The 19,112-nt window shown below is 46.3% G+C and overlaps 1 protein-coding gene and 1 long non-coding RNA gene across 2 annotated transcripts in view; one reads left to right on the top strand and one right to left on the bottom strand.

Annotated features, from left to right (window-relative positions):
- Positions 1 to 2,964: 2,964 nt before the first annotated feature.
- LOC310706712 lies at positions 2,965 to 13,134 on the bottom strand. The gene is made up of 4 exons (XR_014526102.1): positions 13,023 to 13,134; positions 11,051 to 11,241; positions 3,371 to 3,697; positions 2,965 to 3,143 (listed from the first exon to the last, which is right to left on the bottom strand). It is a non-coding gene; the product is annotated as an uncharacterized lncRNA (long non-coding RNA).
- The window catches only part of FAM13C (family with sequence similarity 13 member C), a 72,062-nt gene continuing 56,520 nt past the window's right edge, over positions 3,571 to 19,112 (top strand). The window contains exons 1-2 of the mRNA XM_083502651.1: positions 3,571 to 3,705; positions 18,509 to 18,565. Of these exons, the coding sequence (XP_083358777.1) occupies positions 3,644 to 3,705; positions 18,509 to 18,565 (119 nt within the window). The 5' untranslated portion in view covers positions 3,571 to 3,643. The remainder of the gene's footprint in view (positions 3,706 to 18,508; positions 18,566 to 19,112) is intronic.

Raw genomic sequence — 19,112 nt, 5'->3', positions numbered from 1 at the left:
GAGCAGGGCTGGGGCGGGAGAGTGCTAGAGCTCTGTCTGGTCAAATTGCATGGAATCAATTTCAATCCGTTACCCCCGAGGATGTGGACAGGCTGCTTGGACGCGTGAAACCAACCACCTGTCTCCTTGATCCTTGCCCATCCTGGCTAATAAAAGCAAGCCGGGAAGGGCTGGGCGATGGTCTCTGCAGGGTGGTGAATGCTTCCCTCTGTGAGGGAACATTCCCAGATCCGCTGAAAGAGGTGGTCATTAAACCGCTTCTTAAAAAACCATCTTTAGACCCGGCCAGTATGGCCAACTATCGCCCAGTCTCAAATCTTCCATTCTTGGGCAAGGTGATTGAGCGCGTGGTTGCTGAACAACTCCAGGCACGCCTGGAGGATGCGGACCATTTGGATCCCTTCCAATCGGGATTCAGGCCTCATCATGGGACTGAAACTGCCTTGGCCGCGCTGGTTGATGATCTCCGGCTAGCTAGGGACAAAGGTGAGAGTTGTTTCCTAGTTCTGCTGGATCTCTCAGCGGCCTTTGATACAATCGACCATAACATCCTTCTGGACCGTCTAGAGGTGCTGGGAGCTAGGGGCACTGTTATACAGTGGTTTCGCTCCTTCCTCCTGGGCCGTGTTCAGAAAGTGGGGGGGGGGGAATGAGTGTTCAGACCCCTGGGCCCTCACTTGTGGGGTGCCTCAGGGTTCTGACCTCTCCCCCATGCTTTTTAACATCTATATGAAGCCGCTGGGAGAGATCATCAGGGGGTTTGGACTGGGTGTCCATCAATATGCAGATGATACCCAGCTCTACCTCTCTTTCAAATCAGAACCAGTGAAGGCGGTGAAGGTCCTGTGTGAGTGCCTGGAGGCGGTTGGAGGATGGATGGCGGCTAATTGAAGTTGAATTCTGACAAGACAGAAGTACTGTTTTTGGGGGACAGGGGGCGGGCTGGTGTGGAGGACTCCCTGGTCCTGAATAGGGTAACGGTGCCCCTGAAGGACCAGGTGCGCAGCCTGGGAGTCATTTTGGACTCACAGCTGTCCATGGAGGTGCAGGTCAATTCTGTATCCAGGGCAGCTGTCTACCAACTCCACCTGGTACGCAGGCTGAGACCCTACCTGCCCGCAGACTGTCTCGCCAGAGTGGTGCATGCTCTGGTTATCTCCCGCTTGGACTACTGCAATGCTCTCTACGTGGGGCTACCTTTGAAGGTGACCCGGAAACTGCAATTAATCCAGAATGCGGCAGCTAGACTGGTGACTGGGGGCGGCCGCCGAGACCACATAACACCGGTCTTGAAAGACCTACATTGGCTCCCAGTACGTTTCCGAGCACAATTCAAAGTGCTGGTGTTGACCTTTAAAGCCCTAAACGGCCTCGGCCCAGTATACCTGAAGGAGCATCTCCACCCCCATCGTTCTGCCCGGACGCTGAGGTCCAGCGCCGAGAGCCTTCTGGCGGTTCCCTCATTGCGAGAAGCAAAGCTACAGGGAACCAGGCAGAGGGCATTCTCGGTAGTGGCGCCCGCCCTGTGGAACGCCCTCCCATCAGATGTCAAAGTGATAAATAACTACCTGACATTCAGAAGACATCTTAAGGCTTCAGGGAAGTTTTTAATCTGTGATATTTTAGTGTATTTTTGGTTTCTGTGGAAGCCGCCCAGAGTAGCTGGGGAAACCCAGCCAGATGGGTGGGGTACAAATAATAAATTATTATTATTATTATAAATGGAATGTGATGACATCACTGTGGCAGAAAACCTATCAAATTTTGGTGACCACAACACTGTGAGAGCAAGTAAAGCCAATCCTTTGGACTGGTGATGGGAGGAAAGGCCACTCTGAGCCAGAGCAGAGAGGTGAGAGTTTTGTGTCCTCCTGGGCCTGCACCCTTGGTGGCAGCCAAGCTTCCAACCACTAGGTACGCCCCTGCAACCTCTGTTTCCCCAAACACCAATTCCTCCTCCTCCTCCTCCTCCTCTTCCTCTTCTTCTTCTTCTTCTTCTTCTTCTTCTTCTTCTTCCCCTTCCCCTGTGAAAGATCAAGTGTATGGAGAAGGCAGAATCAGGATTCAATATGACCTTCTATTGAAATTCATTTAGTTAGTTTGCTCTTCAGCTTTGGTCAGACCACACCTGGAGTCCTGTGTCCAGTTTTGGGGGACACATTTTAAGAAGGATATTGACAAGCTTGAATGTGTGCCGAGGATGACGACCGAGATGATTGAGGGTCTGGAAACCAAGCCTTATGAGGAACGACGGAAGGAGCTGGGTATATTTTGCTTGGAAAAGAGGAGACTTAAGGGGAGATATGATCGCCAGGGCCGTCTTAAGCATATCTGGCGCCATGGTGCAAAGCTCCCTCCGGTGCCCCCCCCCCTGGTTTCCCATAGTTTTTTTAAGGGAGGATGGTGCTGCCAATGGGGCTAGAGGAGGAGGGCAGCAGCTGGAGGGTGGCTCCTCCGGCGGGGAAGAGGCAGAGGCTGGACGCAGCACCTCCCAGCTCAGCTGGCTACTTTGTGCCATGGTGGCCATGGCAGATGGAGGCTATGGGTGCGGCGCTGCTTCGGCGTGGCATGGCGAGGGTGGCGAGCTGATGCCGGGAGGCACCGCGTCCAGCCTCCGCCTCTTCCCTGGCACCCTCCAGAACTTGGCACCCCGTGCCACTAGCCTCTATGGGTAAGATGCCCCTGATGATCGCCATCTTCAAATATCTTCAAATGTCACATGGAAGATGGAGAAAGCTTGTTTTCTCCTGCTCTGGAGGATAGGACTCAATCCAATGGCGTCAAGTTACAAGAAAATAGGTTCCAACTAAACATCGGGAAGAACTTTCTGACAGAGCTGTTTGACAGTGGAATAGACTCTCTCGGGAGCTGGTGGTTTTTAAGAAGAGGTTGGATGACTATCTGTCCTGGATGCTTTAGTTGAGATTCCTGCAATCCAACTATACAATGTTATGATTCCCAACTATACAATGTTATGATTCTCTCTCACCACATGTGTAAACACACACAGAGAAACAACTTCACCTCTTGAATCGCCATAATTGCAATGGTGAGCGCGCTTCCTCCTCCTCCTAATTCTCCAAGCGGCGCGGGATATTTTTCTCGCTTTCTCTCCCGGGAGGCGTCGCGCCGCCGAGCAGAACCTGCGAAAGGGAATCTCCGAAGATGACTCATCCTGGCGGCAGGGAGGAAAGGGAGCCCATCCTGATCCTCGCACCTACCGCAGGGACCGACAAGTGTGGCGAGAGGCTCGCGCCAAAAGCCTGGGATCGAGGTGCGCGCGCGGGCTGCTCCCTCCTCTCCCCCCCCCCCCCCAGTTCCCCAAGACGCGCGCAAGGGCGCGTTCCTCGCCTAGTCCTTGTTTCTGTACCTTCATTCAGCGCAGCAGCAGCAGTGCCTGATGGGCGTTGTGGTTTCCAGCAAGGCTGACACGCAGAAATCCCAGGGGGTCCTCGGATGGTGAGCATGTGCAGAAGAGGCCAGGATACAGCCTTGTGTACGCCGAGCTAGCCGGCGCGCGCGCCCGCCCGCAGGATAATCTCGCCTTCGCCGTGCCATGCCTCTGCATGGGTTGCAGCCGCTGAGAAGGATCCGAGGAGGAGGCGGAAAAGCAGCCTGCCCGCCTTTCTGATCAGCCCCTCCGATGTTTTCTTGCTTCTGCTTCAGCATCCAGGACCATTCCTTCAGCAGCTCGGCTCTGCCAGAGTAAGTGTGCCTGCTTTCAGTGGCTGCCCCCCGGCTGCCTACCCCCCCATGATGAATGGCAACGGTATGCTTTTTGGCCAATGGATACGTTGCTCAAACCCTTTGCATGGAAGGCAGGTAGGAAAGGAAAGGAAAGGGGGGGGGGACATGTCCCCTCCCGTAGTCATCATTAAATTACGAGCCGGCCGAATTGCAACACAATAAGCGAGCAACCTCTCTCTACGTGCAGGGAGTAGTTAACTGTTTACCAGCTGGACGCGCCTGGCAACCTCTAGTACGGGTGTCAGCGTTGGTGCGGATGGCGGGGTTCCTGCTTTTGATTCGCACGGTTCTGCAGAGAGGAGTTTTATGCCTAGGGCACGCCTCGAGAGAAAAGAGGGTGACGATCCAGCTGGTTGTAAATCGGGGCGAGCCAGTACGTGAGGGTTAGGAGAGCACATGAGCTCTGTAGCAAGTGACGGCAGGAGCGGGAGAACCACACCATAAAGCATGTTTTCAGGGAAAACCGCTGAATTCCTGCAGATTTGGCAAAATCCGCCCTCCCCACCCCACCCCTCGCCTTGTTGGGAGTTAATGCACAGTGTGGGGGAAAAATGCATGCATTTATTTCATTAATGACCCCAGATTTTATTTTATTAAAAACCCCTTGATGCTGCTTTCCTTCAAGGTGTCATTTTCATATCTGAATATTGCTGAGTTTATTGTGAGCTGCAGTTGTGGATCCCTAGAGCATGTGCCATGCCTGGAATATTGTGGTCTATTTTTGCATCACGTTCCCCCCCCCCCCCTGTTATATTTTTGGAGCTAGGAAACATGAGGTTTCAGCAAGGTCAGGAGCAGGGAAACAATTTATGGATTTGTTTATGTGTGGAGTGCAGTTTTCCACTGTGGAAATGGTGGGAATGCAACAAAATACATTAAACACATGCATAAAGGTGTGTTTTCGAGACTAAGTTACTGCAGGAGAGATTATATGTATTGTTTCATTAGCAATAAGCAGTGCTGCCAGCAGGTGCTTCTGAAAAGTGGGAGTGCTACACGGCCTACACATTGTGCCAAGTCAGACCCTTACCCCATTGCCCCTCAACTCCACCCACACCAAGCTCCTCCCACTTGCCCTATCCAAGGTCTACCTGTGCACACCTTCCAATAGCACCTTAAAGACCAACTAAGTTACTTCTTGGTATGAGCTTTCGTGTGCATGCACACTTCTTCAGATACACTGAAACAGAAGTTGCCAGATCCTTCTATATAGTGAGAAGGTGGGGAGGGGTGTTACTCAGAAGGGTGGTGGGAATGGGAGATAGGCAGATAGCTGGGAGAGCCTGTTGACGACTCTTAACGACTGTAATAGGTCTTACAGGAAAAGGCAAGGGGTGAGAAGGTGAGAAATGGTATAGTCATGTATAGTGAGATAAGAATCCAATGTCTTTGTTCAACCCAGGTTTTTCCATTGTTTTGAGTTTGGTAATGAGTTGTAATTCAGCAGCTTCTCTTTCCAGTCTGTTTCTGAAATTCCTTTGTAGTAAAACAGCTACTTTGAGATCTTGTATAGAATGTCCTGGGAGATTGAAGTGTTCTCCTACTGGTTTCTCTGTTTTGTGATTCTTGATGTCAGATTTATGTCCGTTTATTCTTTAGTCTATTCTCTATCGTGGGTAGACGCCGAGCTTCCTGATTTACAGCAGAAGCTGCTCTGATTTACAGCGGCTCTATCCCTGGAAAATGACTAGGAAAAAGAAACGACCGGCCTCATCTCCAGAAGGGAGCCCACAGAAGAGAAAGCAGAGCAAAATGGATGATTTTGTAAAAGCACAGAACTCAGAACCTACCACACCAAACAGAACTCATTCCCAGGTAGGTGGGGATGCTTTATTGGGCGGAGATCGCCCAGGGGAGAATGCTGAGATGAGCGCTCATGAATTATCCCATGAACTACCATCTGAGGGGGCACCGCTCTATGCAGAAATACTCGCGGACCACTGTCTGCTGACTGCAAGAACAGTGGAGGAAATTAACATCAAATTACAAAAGGTAACGTCTCTCCTGGCGGAGTTGGTGCTCCTGACAGCCAAAAATAGCCAACTCAGTACTAAAGAGACCGACCATAGCGTTGCCCTCCCTCTAGACCATCATGTACAGGGGTGCAACCGGCCCAGACTTGATAACCAAGAGACTACAAATACTAAAAACAACAAAAGCGAAAGTAGGGACCTGATCCTACAAAGTACTCAAGTAGCTCTGGACATATATCCTTTTAATGGTATCCTGCCTTACTGGAAATCAATCGACAGTGTGAAGAGAAACTTTAAGCTTTTACTAAATATCCATTGCAACACTCTGATCGCGATAAACTTGCTTTGCACGGACCCCCAGCACACTAGACTCACGCTGACATTTTCTGACTCAGCTACCCCTAAAATGCTATTGAAATATAGGGCCATTTTACAGGACTATAATATTGTTTTGAGGCGTGTTTTTAAAGACACAGAACGAAAACAACTACTGCCAAACTTGTCATATAGCCGGACCAACTCCAAGCAATCAGCACCCTCTCTGCCGAAGGGCTTTCGCCACAGGGCCATGATTCATTCGGAAGGGCCGTCAAAGATGAATATGTGCGGTGAACCCAGCTGCAACACTCACTTGGAGAGGAAAACATCAGACCAAAAAGGTCAAACACACAAAGAACGCCAGCCCAAGCTAGATAATTCAAAGATAGGACTCTCCATTATGCCTTTGGCAGATCCAGAATTTCACCACCCTCTATCCCAACTGGAATCTGATCAGCCAATGCCAAGTGACGACCCTCCCAAGGGAAATGGGACACATAGAAAGCCAGAGACAGATTTAATTATCTTTGACGAAGACCCCCCGATGGCACCAGCAATCCAAATAACACCGTCGATGCCAGGAAATCGGGAAAATGCTGCAAATCAACCCCGAGAACAACAACACCGTGCATACCCTAAGAACGGTTGCATCATTACCGAACCAGTGGGAGAGCTGATAACAATTTCCCCACCACAATGAAGCCAAGCCAGTTATGGAACGAGCAGCTTTAACATTATCTCATGGAACATAGCGGGTTGGGCTAACAAACTTGGGGACGAGCCATTTCGTGATTATATAATGGGTTTTGACATAATAATGCTGCAGGAAACTTGGGCAACTGATAACATAGCTCTTGACGGTTACGACGTCTATGAAATCAAGGCCTCTAAACCGCTTGGAAGGGGACGACCGAGGGGGGGCCTAGTAACTCTGGTTTCCACTCAATTGACGTCACAAGTTATTGAGTGCTCAGTTTTCGAGCAGCTGGCACTGGGGATCACCTTGCATATGGAATCCAAGAGTATTATTTTTGTTTCAGTGTATATTCCACCATATACAGTGCAAACACAGATAGAGAGCACGTGGCGTAAAATCCATAGTTTCCTTTATTCCCTACAAATTAGGTACCCTGGCTCACCATTTTACCTAATGGGAGATATGAATGCCAGAATAGGCTCAAATGATGATAGCCTGGAAATAAAATTCCCAATATTAAGAGATCTAAAGGAAAATAGCGCCCTCTTGCTAAACCCACCCCCACGTAGACATTCGAAAGATTGCCAAACCAACTATGCTGGATTCTGCCTGGCTTTTTTACAAATAAGTCTGGATCTGATCATTGCTAATGGGGCATTCCCCGGGGACAGAGAAGGCGAGTACACATTCATAAATTCAAATGGGGCCAGCACAGTAGACTACTGTCTCACTAACAGACAGGCCTTCGAATCAATTAAAAAATTCACAATAGATAATAGGACTGAAAGTGACCACTTACCTCTTATCATCTCCATTACCGGCCAAAATTCAATTCAGCACTCTCACATAGAACATGAGGACATAGACAAAGCAAATGATCCAGCATTGCGTAGGAAAAAATGGACACCTGAGATAGCAATTGCAGTTGAGAACAGATTGAATTCACAAACTGCATTTAAGTTAAGATCAATTATAATAAACAATTTATCAATAGACTCCTCCCTGACAGCCTACGAAAATCTCATTGAGTCCTTGCAGGATGTGGTCTCGGTTAACATAAACTCAGCCGGCAAGCCACGCACTGCGAAAGGGCGCAGTTGGTTTGACCAAGAGTGCCACACAAAGAAGGAAGCCCTAAGGAACGCCTATTTGGCCTATAGAAACGCTGGATTAAGCTACTTACCTCAATCTTATTTCAAAATCAAAAAAGAGTACAAAGCCCTTTTGGCCTCAAAAAAAAGGCAGTCCGAACAAAATTCCTGGTCCCTGCTATTGAATGCCTCACTAAACAATGAAACTAAACTCTTTTGGCAACTGGTCTCCGACTCAATGAGAAATAGCTCCTCAGCCCCCAGCTGTGTCATTCCAGCTCAGGTTTGGGAGAACCACTTCAGAAATATATTTATGGAAAGTCCAAACCTCCCTTCCAGTTCACAGGAGGATGACAGGGTACAATTGTCACTGCTCCCTAATTGGAGGCCGGTAACTGTGGAGGAAGTCCATACATTAATTGGGAAGCTGAAGAGCGGAAAGGCTCCGGGGAAAGACTTTATCCCAGCTGAGATGATTACATCAAACCAGCACTGGTGGGCCCCGCTTCTGGCAGCACTCTTTACGGTAGTAAATAACTCTGGTAAGGTACCATATAGCTGGAAACATGCTATAGTAGTCCCAATCTTTAAGAGAGGCCACCCAAATGTACCTTCCAATTATAGGCCTATTAGCCTGCTCTCAATAATTGGGAAACTATATGCCCATTTCCTCAGTAGCAAATTGACAACTTTTCTAAATGAACATAATATACTATCTGAAGCCCAGGCAGCTTTCCGTGAGAATCATTCAACAACAGACCACTGTCTAATGCTGTCCTTCCTAGCTGAGAAGTATACCAGACACCTACAGGGTAAACTCTTCGTGGCCTTTATGGACCTGAAATCAGCATTTGACTCCATCCCCAGATCCCAGCTATGGTCCAAATTGAGTCTGATCTTGCAGGACAAACGACTTCTCTTTCTTATAAAAGCCCTGTACAATGGAACCAAACTGCAGGTCCGATGCGGTCGACAGGGACAGCTATCGAACAGCATCGAGATGACTAGGGGGGTGAGACAGGGTTGTATTTTGGCCCCCACATTGTTCTGCCTATTCCTAAATGACCTAGAAGAGAACTTAATGGACCCAGATGGACACATTCCAAAAATAGGAATGAGAAGGACCCCTTTGTTGTTGTATGCTGATGACGCAGCCATCATCTCGCGTTCCAGGCCGGGCTTAAATTATCTGTTGAGGAAATTTTCTGATTACTGTTCTGGAAATGGTTTATCCATTAATTATGAAAAATCTAAAATCTTAGTCTTCGAAAGAAGATTCTCCCAGTCTAAATGGGTGTTGGATGGCCATAACCTCGAACAGGTAAAATACTTCAGCTACCTAGGGCTCACATTCCATCATACAAGATCTTGGAAGCACCACTGGCAAACCTCCCTTCAAAAGGCGGAGATTACAAAGCTAGCCATACATAAATTCTTCTTCACAAAGGGCGGCAAATATGTTCCAGCAGCCTTAAGGGTTTTCAACGCAAAGCCCGTTTCCCAACTCCTGTATGCAGCAAATGTCTGGCATAATGGGGACCTGCCAAAGCTAGATGGCTTTCAGGCAAAATTTATACGATCTTTGCTGCAGGTACCTAACTGCGTCCCCAACTCCGTACTTCTGTTGGAAGCTGGTGAATGCCCAATTTCAGCTAGAGCATGGTGGGCTGCCCTAAGACATTGGCTCAGGATTTCAGTGTTTAATCTAGGGAAGGGTCTGTACCAACATATCACCAATGAGGAATTTGTCAGCAAATGGCAGAAAACCATGGCTAAAAAAGCCACCTCTATTGGTCTGTCTCCCCCCCCAACTGTATTACCTGGGCTATGAAGGCGCCCAAAAGGCTTTAAAGCAAAGATTATGGGACAATGCACACAGTGACTTGCGATCTCGGTCACACGCAGTCTGTAGTCCACTGGCAGCAGGAGTTCAATATGGGTATGTCTTTGAGTTAACACCTTACATCAAAAACCTGACAGTACCTAACTATCGAAGCCTTTTCACCAAGGCCAGACTGAATGTCTTCCCCTCTGCAGTGCTGGATGGTAGGTTGAGAGGAGTTCCCTACCAGGACAGACTTTGCTCGTGTGCTCAAGACATCGAGTCCATAAATCATATTTTGTTACATTGTGCGAAGTATGAGCAGGCCAGGGCTGAACTGATACTACCCTTGCTGGTGCCTTTCCCGGGAAAGTCAGAGGCTCACTATGTCAGGTTCCTACTGGAAGACCGGACAAAAGCTAGAACTTTGGCAGTGGCAAAGTTTTTATCGGTGGTTGAAAGAACAAATGAGCCCTATATTCCAAACAAAGTGCTTGATTAACCTGGGGGTAGGCTGTATGAATTCTGTATTGATTTGTAATGTTTTGTTGGTCTCTGGACCGTAATAAAGATTGTTTGTTTGTTTGTTATATACGCGGCAAACCCGGAAGTATTTTTCCAGGGTTCCACCATGCGCGCTTGCGCAGAAGTGCTCTATGCGCCGCGCTCATGCGCAGAACGGGCACCTCCGGTTGCGAATTCCTCGGGATCTGACCGGAGCTCCAGAATGGATTCGGTGCACCACCGGAGGTACCACTGTACCAGTTTTGGAAACTTTGGAAAACAAAGGCTGCACTGCCTCAGATGGCTCTTAAGAAGATTAGAAAACCTCAGAGAGGAAGGATCCATCAAGGGCTACTAGCCTTTGGAAACTCCATCTTCAGAGACATTGTATCTCCGACCCAAGCACTAAAGCCACACAGTTACTACTTTGTATCCTCCCATTTGCTGATACACCTCCTATTTGCTTTTAATTGCTTCCCCTCTAAAAAAAACAAATTACGTTTCAAAGTTCACAAGGCTCAGAAGGAGAAATAAATTCAGGCATCTTCAGAAAGCAATTCTGTAGCAGCTGAAGATGTAGGACACCTCCAAACAGGGCCAGCCCAACTGTTAGACAGAGGGAACAGACACTCTGGGGCAGCCCCTGGCTGTTCCTTCTGACCACCACCACCCTACCCATTATATAGCAGTGCTTGCTACAGCTGGCAGTGGGGTGGTAGTTGGTTGTTTGTAGCTTCACGCAGCACCACGTCTTGGAGTGGCCTGGTTTCCTGGTGTTTTAGTTTTCATTGAAAATTGGCTAGAGCGGAGAAGCTTCCCCTGTATGCCAATTTCCCCATTTACATTGCCTGCCCACCCCCCATCCCCGAGCTGCCATTGGCTCTGCTATGGGACATACTTGCATAGTTGTGCGCTTTTCCCAGGGGCAAAATAATGGCAGCTTTTAGGGGGCTACCATAGATCAAGAAAACTGGCAGAGGGGAAAGGATCAAACTCTCGCAAGTGCCATTGGCCTGAATACTTAAAACTCAGTCTCTGGTGTCTTGTGCTATTCGGCCTTAAATGGTAGGTGCCTCAGAGTGGCAGAACCTGAAAAAGACTAAAGCAAAATAATAAGTAGGTAAATGACAGTCACTTAGTTTGCATACATGTGTGCTGACCGTAAATGATTATTTTTTTTATTTGTCCTTAATTTTTTTGTATGTCTTTGGCAGACTTCCCCTCCCCCTGGCTGTAATATAGTGGTTCTGCTTTCTGGGTTTTCTGTAAATCAACCAGCGTGTAATTCTTTATTCTATAATGCTATCCTCCAGGGTAGGAAACCTTCCCCCCACCCGAGGGTGACATGTGGTGCTTCATGGATAGTTGGGGGGGGCATCTGTCCCCCCACCTCTCTGACACACATTATTTCTCTCTTCCGGTCAGTCTGGGGATGCACTTTATAAAGGGAGGGTAGCGTGATGAATTGGTTTAACTACCTTGCTCTGCTGGCTGATGCAGGGAGGCTTCAACCGCCCCCCATGCCACCCCCCCACTCACTGCACCTCCCCAAATCTGCTCTGCAAGATCAGGGGAACCCCAAGAACAGTGTGTGTGTGTGGGGGGGGGGGAATTGTTCTCCCAGATATGTAGAAATGCTTGTGCACTGACAGAACAATCTCCATAGGGCTGTGTTGGATTCCATCTTGTGCCTCTCAAGAGGAGATGTGTAAAGAGTTTCCTGTGAGCGAGCGCATTGGTGGTTGGCGTAGGTAGGCCCCATTTCCTCCTGCCGATTTGGGTGGTAGGGGAGGACAGGCCTGCACCCTTTTGTGGCTCCCGTCTCTGCTCTTGTAGATGTGGCGGCCATTTTGTGACTGGCGCCCACAGAGCTTTCCTCAACATTCCATATTTGCCCATTGGCCTGAAAAGGTTGGTGACCCTTCATGACTTAAAAAGCACAATCCATCGCTACATGGGCAGGGAACGGCAAATAACACAATGGGGGCACGTTTTTCTCACTCCCCGGCTAGCTCCTGTCATGCACAAGGACATGAGGTAATCATAATAGCTATGCCCAGTGGCTTACCAGAAGCCATGGGCAGCAGAACATGAGCACAACAGCCATCTGATCCCAAGTGACTAGTATTCAAAGGCACACTGCCTTAGAATAATGACTGTTGTATAGCCATGATGACTAGTAGTCACATAGCCTTATGCGCCATGAACATGCAGTGCTGACTCTCTTACTGAATGGGATCCCTGTGCTGACTTTCAGTTTTGGAGACTCTTGGGCCTCTCCCTCATTTAAGTTCCATGGCAGTCAGGACACTTAACTGCCTGGATCATTCCTAGAATTTTTGTGAATATATTAACTGCTTGCTTTTAACCTTCAAAGGCTGGATATAAAATAGCATTCTCTTTTTTTCCTTGTAGGATGTATATAAAGTGTGATAGCTCATTTTTTTGAATTACCCACTATGGGTACTCAGCTTCTTCCTTGTGTGTTTTTACTCATTCATACCTCTGCTTTGTTTTTGGCAGTGTTGTGGGGGCATTTTGTAGGCTGGCGACTCATAACAGGTCCAAAAACAATCCCAAATAGCCCCGAAACGACATAGTTACAACACAGACAGTTGAAAGCCCTGCAGATGTCTTGTCATGCAAATGATTGTCATGTCTTGTCCATAGTGTGCTGGTGACAACCAGAGACCATGCAGTTACACAGTAAAAATATTTGGGCAGTCTTCTATTTTATTCCATATTCATTTTAGGTGTTATTGAGAAATAATCACCCAATATTGCTCAGTTTCAAATTCTATGTAAAAATGGAATTCAGTGAGGTAGAAATCCCTCCCTAAAAAACACATTGCAATTGTACAAGCATTCACCCTTCTTTTCCTTTTGTTTTGTTTTGTTCTGTTGCTGCTTCTGGCTCTTGCTGGTTTGGTGCAATTTGTCCCCCATGGCTGCTGCCTTGCCCTCCTCCTCAGATTGGTCCCATGGGTGTCTCCAGCCAATCAAGTACCATGTAGTGAAAAGGATGACATCACAATCCTGTGTAGCCCATTACTTTTGACTTAAGTAACAAGGCCACTGAGGACAAGCAATGTGAGGGCAATGCCAAGTGAGCAAGTTTACATTCTCAGAAGTAGTAACAGCAGCAACAATAATTACTGGAAAATTGCTGGGGAAAGGGGAGCTAGGTTCTATGGGAGTGGAAAAGGGGGCACTTACTTGAAATGTCTATGGCAAAATGTGAGTGGTTCTGGTTGAGCAGTAAGCTCTAATCCTTACATTGTAGTTACATGGTATATTTCAAAACTTTCCAGACTGTGGGGCCTTGAAGAAGTTTATATAAAGCTATTTTCCTGCTGATACTTTGGTTCCCTCACTGGCTAAAGGTTCTGAGTGAAGAAGACCACAGTGTTACATGTATTTTATAATGACAATTCTATCTCTCAGTGTGCAGCAATCTCAAGTTCTTATAAACCTGTACGTCAATTCATCAGTAGTGCGGCCAACATGGCAACAGGATTTTGAAAACATATTTCCTTGGCATGTACATTAGCACAGCCCTGAAATTGCCCAGCCTAATATAGTGCTTAATGCCCTTCACTGTGCCATTTTCAGGAAGACTTAAAGTTGTGAGGTGTGCTTCATTTGTGCAAAAGATCTTGTCTCAGGTCTTCTGGGCTCTGTTTGATGCCTGCCTGCCACTGTTGCTGGTATCCCTTGCTACGTAGATACCAGTCTCCTGATAGTATTAGGTCTTCTCTCTACTGCAGCAGAGATTCTGTTGGAAAGCCAATACCTGGTTTCCCACTACTAATGCAAAAGCTGTTCCCCCTTTTTTACACCTAAGGTCACTTAGAACTCAGCACATGCTACCCTTGGGGATGCTTCAGATCATGGCAATGCCGTGGTGCGTTTGCTACATTCCCAGCTGCAATGTATATAAATATGTAATATTCCTAGAAGGATGATGATTAGCAGCGTGCTGAGAGTTCCCATGTGAGTCACCATCAGCTGCATGATGATAGCAATCCGTTTGATAAAGACTTCCAAGCAAAACGCTGTGACCAGACTGTTGACGAGGACAGGCTATATAGTCTGGTGCTATTAACCTAGTGCTCAAAAGCCTGCAGAGGCTGCCTATACACTACTGAGCCGGGTTCAAGGTTCTTGTATTAATTTACAAGGCCCATAATGATTTGGACCCAGGATACCTCAAGGACTGCCCCTTCACTGAGGTCTTTGGGGGGGGGTAACAGTTAGTGGTCCCCCCATAGATTGTATGCTCAGCTCATATCCACCAGGAGATGTGTGTTTAGTACTGTGGGCCCAATTCCAGTCAAGCTCAGACAAGCCCCTTCTCTACTGCGCCTCAGGCACCTATTGAAGGCTTCTGTTTAATTTTAGCAGGCATTTTTGTTGAAGTTTGATTTTATAGTTTGAACTGATTTTTATTTTTTTGTATTCTGTCTTTGTAAACTGCTTAAAAACGATGGTAGTTAAGCAGTATATAAATTGTTTAAATAAAATAAAATAAAAATGTTAGAGCTGTGGTAGAGAGCTAATTAGGGAGGTTGTTTTTAGTGATCTTCTCATGGGCAGAATAACAAGAGTGCTGCCTCTTGTTGCCGATACCTGATGACCCACTTTGCTCCCAGAGCAACTGATATTTCCTCCCCTGGTGTAAGGCTTCAGTGAGAGGAGGAAGGGACAAGCGCAGAGCGGGGGACACTCTGTATTTCAATCCCGGTTTGAAATGTTGCTCAGATTCGGCGTTAAGAGTCCAAGTGGTGCCAAGGGAGCTACAAGCTGTAGTCACCGCCTTAAGCATTGTTTGGCTGCCAACACAGATATACAACAGTAAACTGGGCATGTGCAGACATATTGAGTAAAAATTTATCTATCTTTAAGTATAAATCTATGTTCCTCAATGAGTGGAACCAGCAGCGGGTCTGTCAGAACCAGGCCATTTTAGTCTCCGTGAGAAAAAGCTAGATTTCCATAGGGACAGAAAGCTTGCATTGCTATACATAAAGCCCCAGCCCAACAGCTGCTATGACCAAAAGGATATATGCATGTGTAGCGAATGATAATATTTCTATCGATCTACCTCATAATGCAATCTGAGCTCCGGTACTGGAAGAAGAAAGCAGAAAATTAATTACTAGTCTGCATAATGGCAAGGCCCGAGGGAGGACTTTTTACTCAGCAACATTTTTTTAAAAATTGACTCCGGGTGGTTGGTTTGTATTTTTGTGGTTTTTTCAAATTTTTGGATCAAACTGGCTAATTTCTATCAGTTTGGCTTACATGTGATTCACACACAGTAGTTCACATGGTTTGTATTCTGCAATTTTAAATCATAGAATTGTATTGTGCACGCTGCAGTCTTAAATCAATAGAATTGAGCCCAACATGGGGCTCGAACCCACAACGCTGAGATTAAGAGTCTCATGATCTACTGACTGAGCTATCTTGGCTTCTAAATACATATTTCTGACTACGGCTGAGCTGTTTTGTGATTTGAAGATCACTTAAGCAGCCAAAGTGATGCGGGTGGTGCTGTGGGTTAAACCACAGAGCCTAGGACTTGCCGATCAGAATGTCAGCGGTTCGAATCCCCACGACGGGGTGAGCTCCCATTGCTCGGTCCCTGCTCCTGCCAACCTAGCAGTTCGAAAGCACGTCAAAGCGCAAGTAGATAAATAGGTACCGTTCCAGCGGGAAGGTAAACAGCGTTTCCGTGCGCTGCTCTGGTTCACCAGAAGCGGCTTAGTCATGCTGTCCACATGACCCGGAAGCTGTAGGCTGGCTCCCTTGGCCAATAAAGCGAGATGAGCACCGCAACCCCAGAGTAGGTTATGATTGGACCTAATGGTCAAGGGTCCCTTTACCTTTTTAAGCAGCCAAAGCAGCCACCACCACCACAGATAGCCTTGAAGTTTGCCAAAGTACAACCAATTTTTTTGAATTCGTCCTTCCAACTAGTCCCATGAAGACTGAGCATGCTCAGTGCCACCAAAATACAGACTGACTATTGGATGAGGTTGGCGGTGAGGACACAGAGAAGCACAGGGAGGGGAATTGAATGGAGGCGGCCTCAAATATGTTTCCAATTCTAATTTAAACAAATGAAAAGTCTCACAGCCCACACTGAGATGCGGTTTTGCTTGCTTTCTACTATATGAACCAAACGTCATGTCCTTAGTGTTGATGGTTAGATAACAAAATTGTCTACCAGTGGTGAGTCTTGGGCCATGAATTTGCTGCATTTCACTTTCCAGGTAGAAAACACCTGGAATTTTGGAATACACCTCATGTAATTTCTAGTAATAAAAGGATGTCCTGGATCATGTAAGAACATAAGGAGAGCCCAAACAGATCAGCGCAAAGGCTCTCTCTAGTCCAACATCCTCTTTCTCACAGTGGCCAACTAGTGCCCTGGGGAAGCCCGCCAGCTGTGCATTAAGGAAATAGCCTACTACCGCTGTTGTTCCCTAGTGGGTGTGCTGGCACCGAACCTTGTGGTTCTATGTGCCCCCCCTCAATGACTGGCAACCATTTAGAGGTTTATTGTCAATGAATTTGTCTAATCCCCATTTTAAAGCCATCTAAGCTTCTGGCTGCCACCAGGTCTGGTGCGACAGCAAATTGCATAAATTAATTATGTTCTGTGTAAAGGTATACCTCTTTTTATCTGTCCCAGATCTCCTGCTAATCAGTTTAATAGGATGTTCCTGGGTTCTTTTCTTATGAGACACTTTTTCCATGCTACGCATAATTTTATAATTTCTACCATGTGCCCTTCTGCCCTCTGTTGCTTCCCCTGTAAAAAAACATAAACCCCCCAAAACACATAATTATTCATTTATTTGTTGGGCATTCCACGACTCCATACGGTGTTAATGTATCCTAAATAAACGTTCCAATAACAAAAAAGGGGGGGGGAGGCAGAATAGTTTTGGGGTGATATGAAGTTGAGTGAGTATCTCCTCATCAACAGCTAACACTAGCAACTTCTGGAGAGAGATGGAGAGTTGGGTATATCAAGCTCTTCTCAACAAAGAATGGTTGCAGAGTATAAATACTACCATTGCACCAAAGAAGGCAGATGCTGTAAATAATGGAGGAGGTCAACCACATTGCAGACTGTTTCTCAAATCAGGAATATGCCCTGCTCCACTGACAGCAAACTGGAAATATAAACACAAAATAATTGTGAAATATAAAGGCAAGAGAGAGAGGAGTGCAGCATTTGTGCAGACTTGGCAATCCAGCGGAGACAGGTTGATTTAAACTGATAGCCACGGAAACCTTCGATATGCTTTACTGCCTCCTTCTACTAGGACTGCACAAAGGAATGTCCTTATTTTGCCGGCACTGTTGCTCATGTTAAATATTTATCTTGTATTTCTCCCATAGGATTCTGGGGATGTTTAGTTTCGGAGACCTTTCTAACTGTCAGGTTTTTAAATTGAAGTAGTTCCGAAAGCTCTCTCAGTCTACTTTACTTTCAGTTCATTGAAAACCACACTGGAAGTATTCCTTATTGGTATTAAACATTCTTAATGCCGTTTTTTGAATCAGAAAAATTTGCTGGGGCATCCAGTGTGGCCTTTTCCTGTTTGAATATAAATGGGACTTCCAGAAGGCCAGGATTACAATAATAAAGTGTTTGATAATGTGCAGAGCAACTTCCCATTATGACTGACTAATCGCATCTAGCCCTTAAATATTTGGGCTTGGGGGTGATGGCGGCTGCCATTGCTTCTAACTCAGTGGAAATGTCTACTAGGCAGGCATGAGAATGCTGAAGTGAAAATTATTTATGCATTTTTGTGTTCTTGCGCGTTTGCCATTATTTTCTTTTGGGTTTCCACATGAAAAGTTCCTATAGGACTGGGACAATCCCAAACTCCATAGACCAGATGTGAGGAACCTTTGGGTCTCCAGTTGTTGCTGAATGACAGCTCCCATTATCCCTAGCCATTGGCCATGCTTGCTAGGGTGGATGGAAATTTCACAATAGCAGTGGGTTTGTACAGCACAAAGCTGAAGTAATTCCCTCCCAAGAGAAACTCCTGAGAGGCATAGGATTAGGTGCTGGATCTTCTTACAGTCCTCCTATGGGTTAGGAGTGCAGGCACAGGATAAAATTGGTGTGATTGTTTTATACAGGCTTTATTTAGAGCGTATGGAAATGAGCATCTGTATTTATCAGAACAGCGTTTGTGACCTAACCTGTCTGGTCTTGTGACTGCAATAAAGACTGATTGATTATGACCTAAGAATGAACATATTAGCTACTTGAAAAAGACCCAAGTAGAAGAAATCCAATAATTATTTTATATCCATTTTCAAGGTGTGGCGAGGATACAGAGTCTGTACATGAAGACCAAACAGCCAGTTCCCTCCACAGGTATCTTGCTATTGTGTTTTATAAAAGGAAATAAAATGCAGCAAGCAGATCTCTTTTTAAATTTATCTTAGGGATTTTTCAAGAACCACTTTCTTAGGAATTGCAAACAAAGCATTAATTATTACCAGACAGCAACTCCATAGCTGACCAGAGACTTAAACAGAGGCCTAAACACAATTCTGTAAATGTAGGGCAACAATGGTGATAAACTTTATGATAAATACTGGGTTCAGTACCCCCTTACCTCAGCCCATTATTATCCGCTAAATGCTGCACAATGTGAGGCAAATTTTCAGATTTTAGCTTGGGCCAAAAATACCCTGAGGAATTTTGCCTAGAATAAAACTTTGCCTAGAACCTGTGAAATCTCTGAGTTTAGTTTCATATGTCTTTAGTAAAAACCTCTGCAAATGAAGGGTCATTACCTTGGGAGTTATCAGATAATACTGGGTCGAAAAGAAAGAGAAACAATATTACGTTCAGATGTTTTGTATGAAAGTAGAATTAGATGTGAAAGAAAGGTATTTGTGAGGACAGGCTATGCTTG

This window comes from Podarcis liolepis (genome assembly GCF_965112155.1).
Source record: "Podarcis liolepis genome assembly, chromosome: 5".
Lineage (NCBI taxonomy): Eukaryota > Metazoa > Chordata > Lepidosauria > Squamata > Lacertidae > Podarcis > Podarcis liolepis.
Note: the sequence above shows the minus strand (reverse complement) of the source record. Positions and strands in the feature narration are given on the sequence as shown.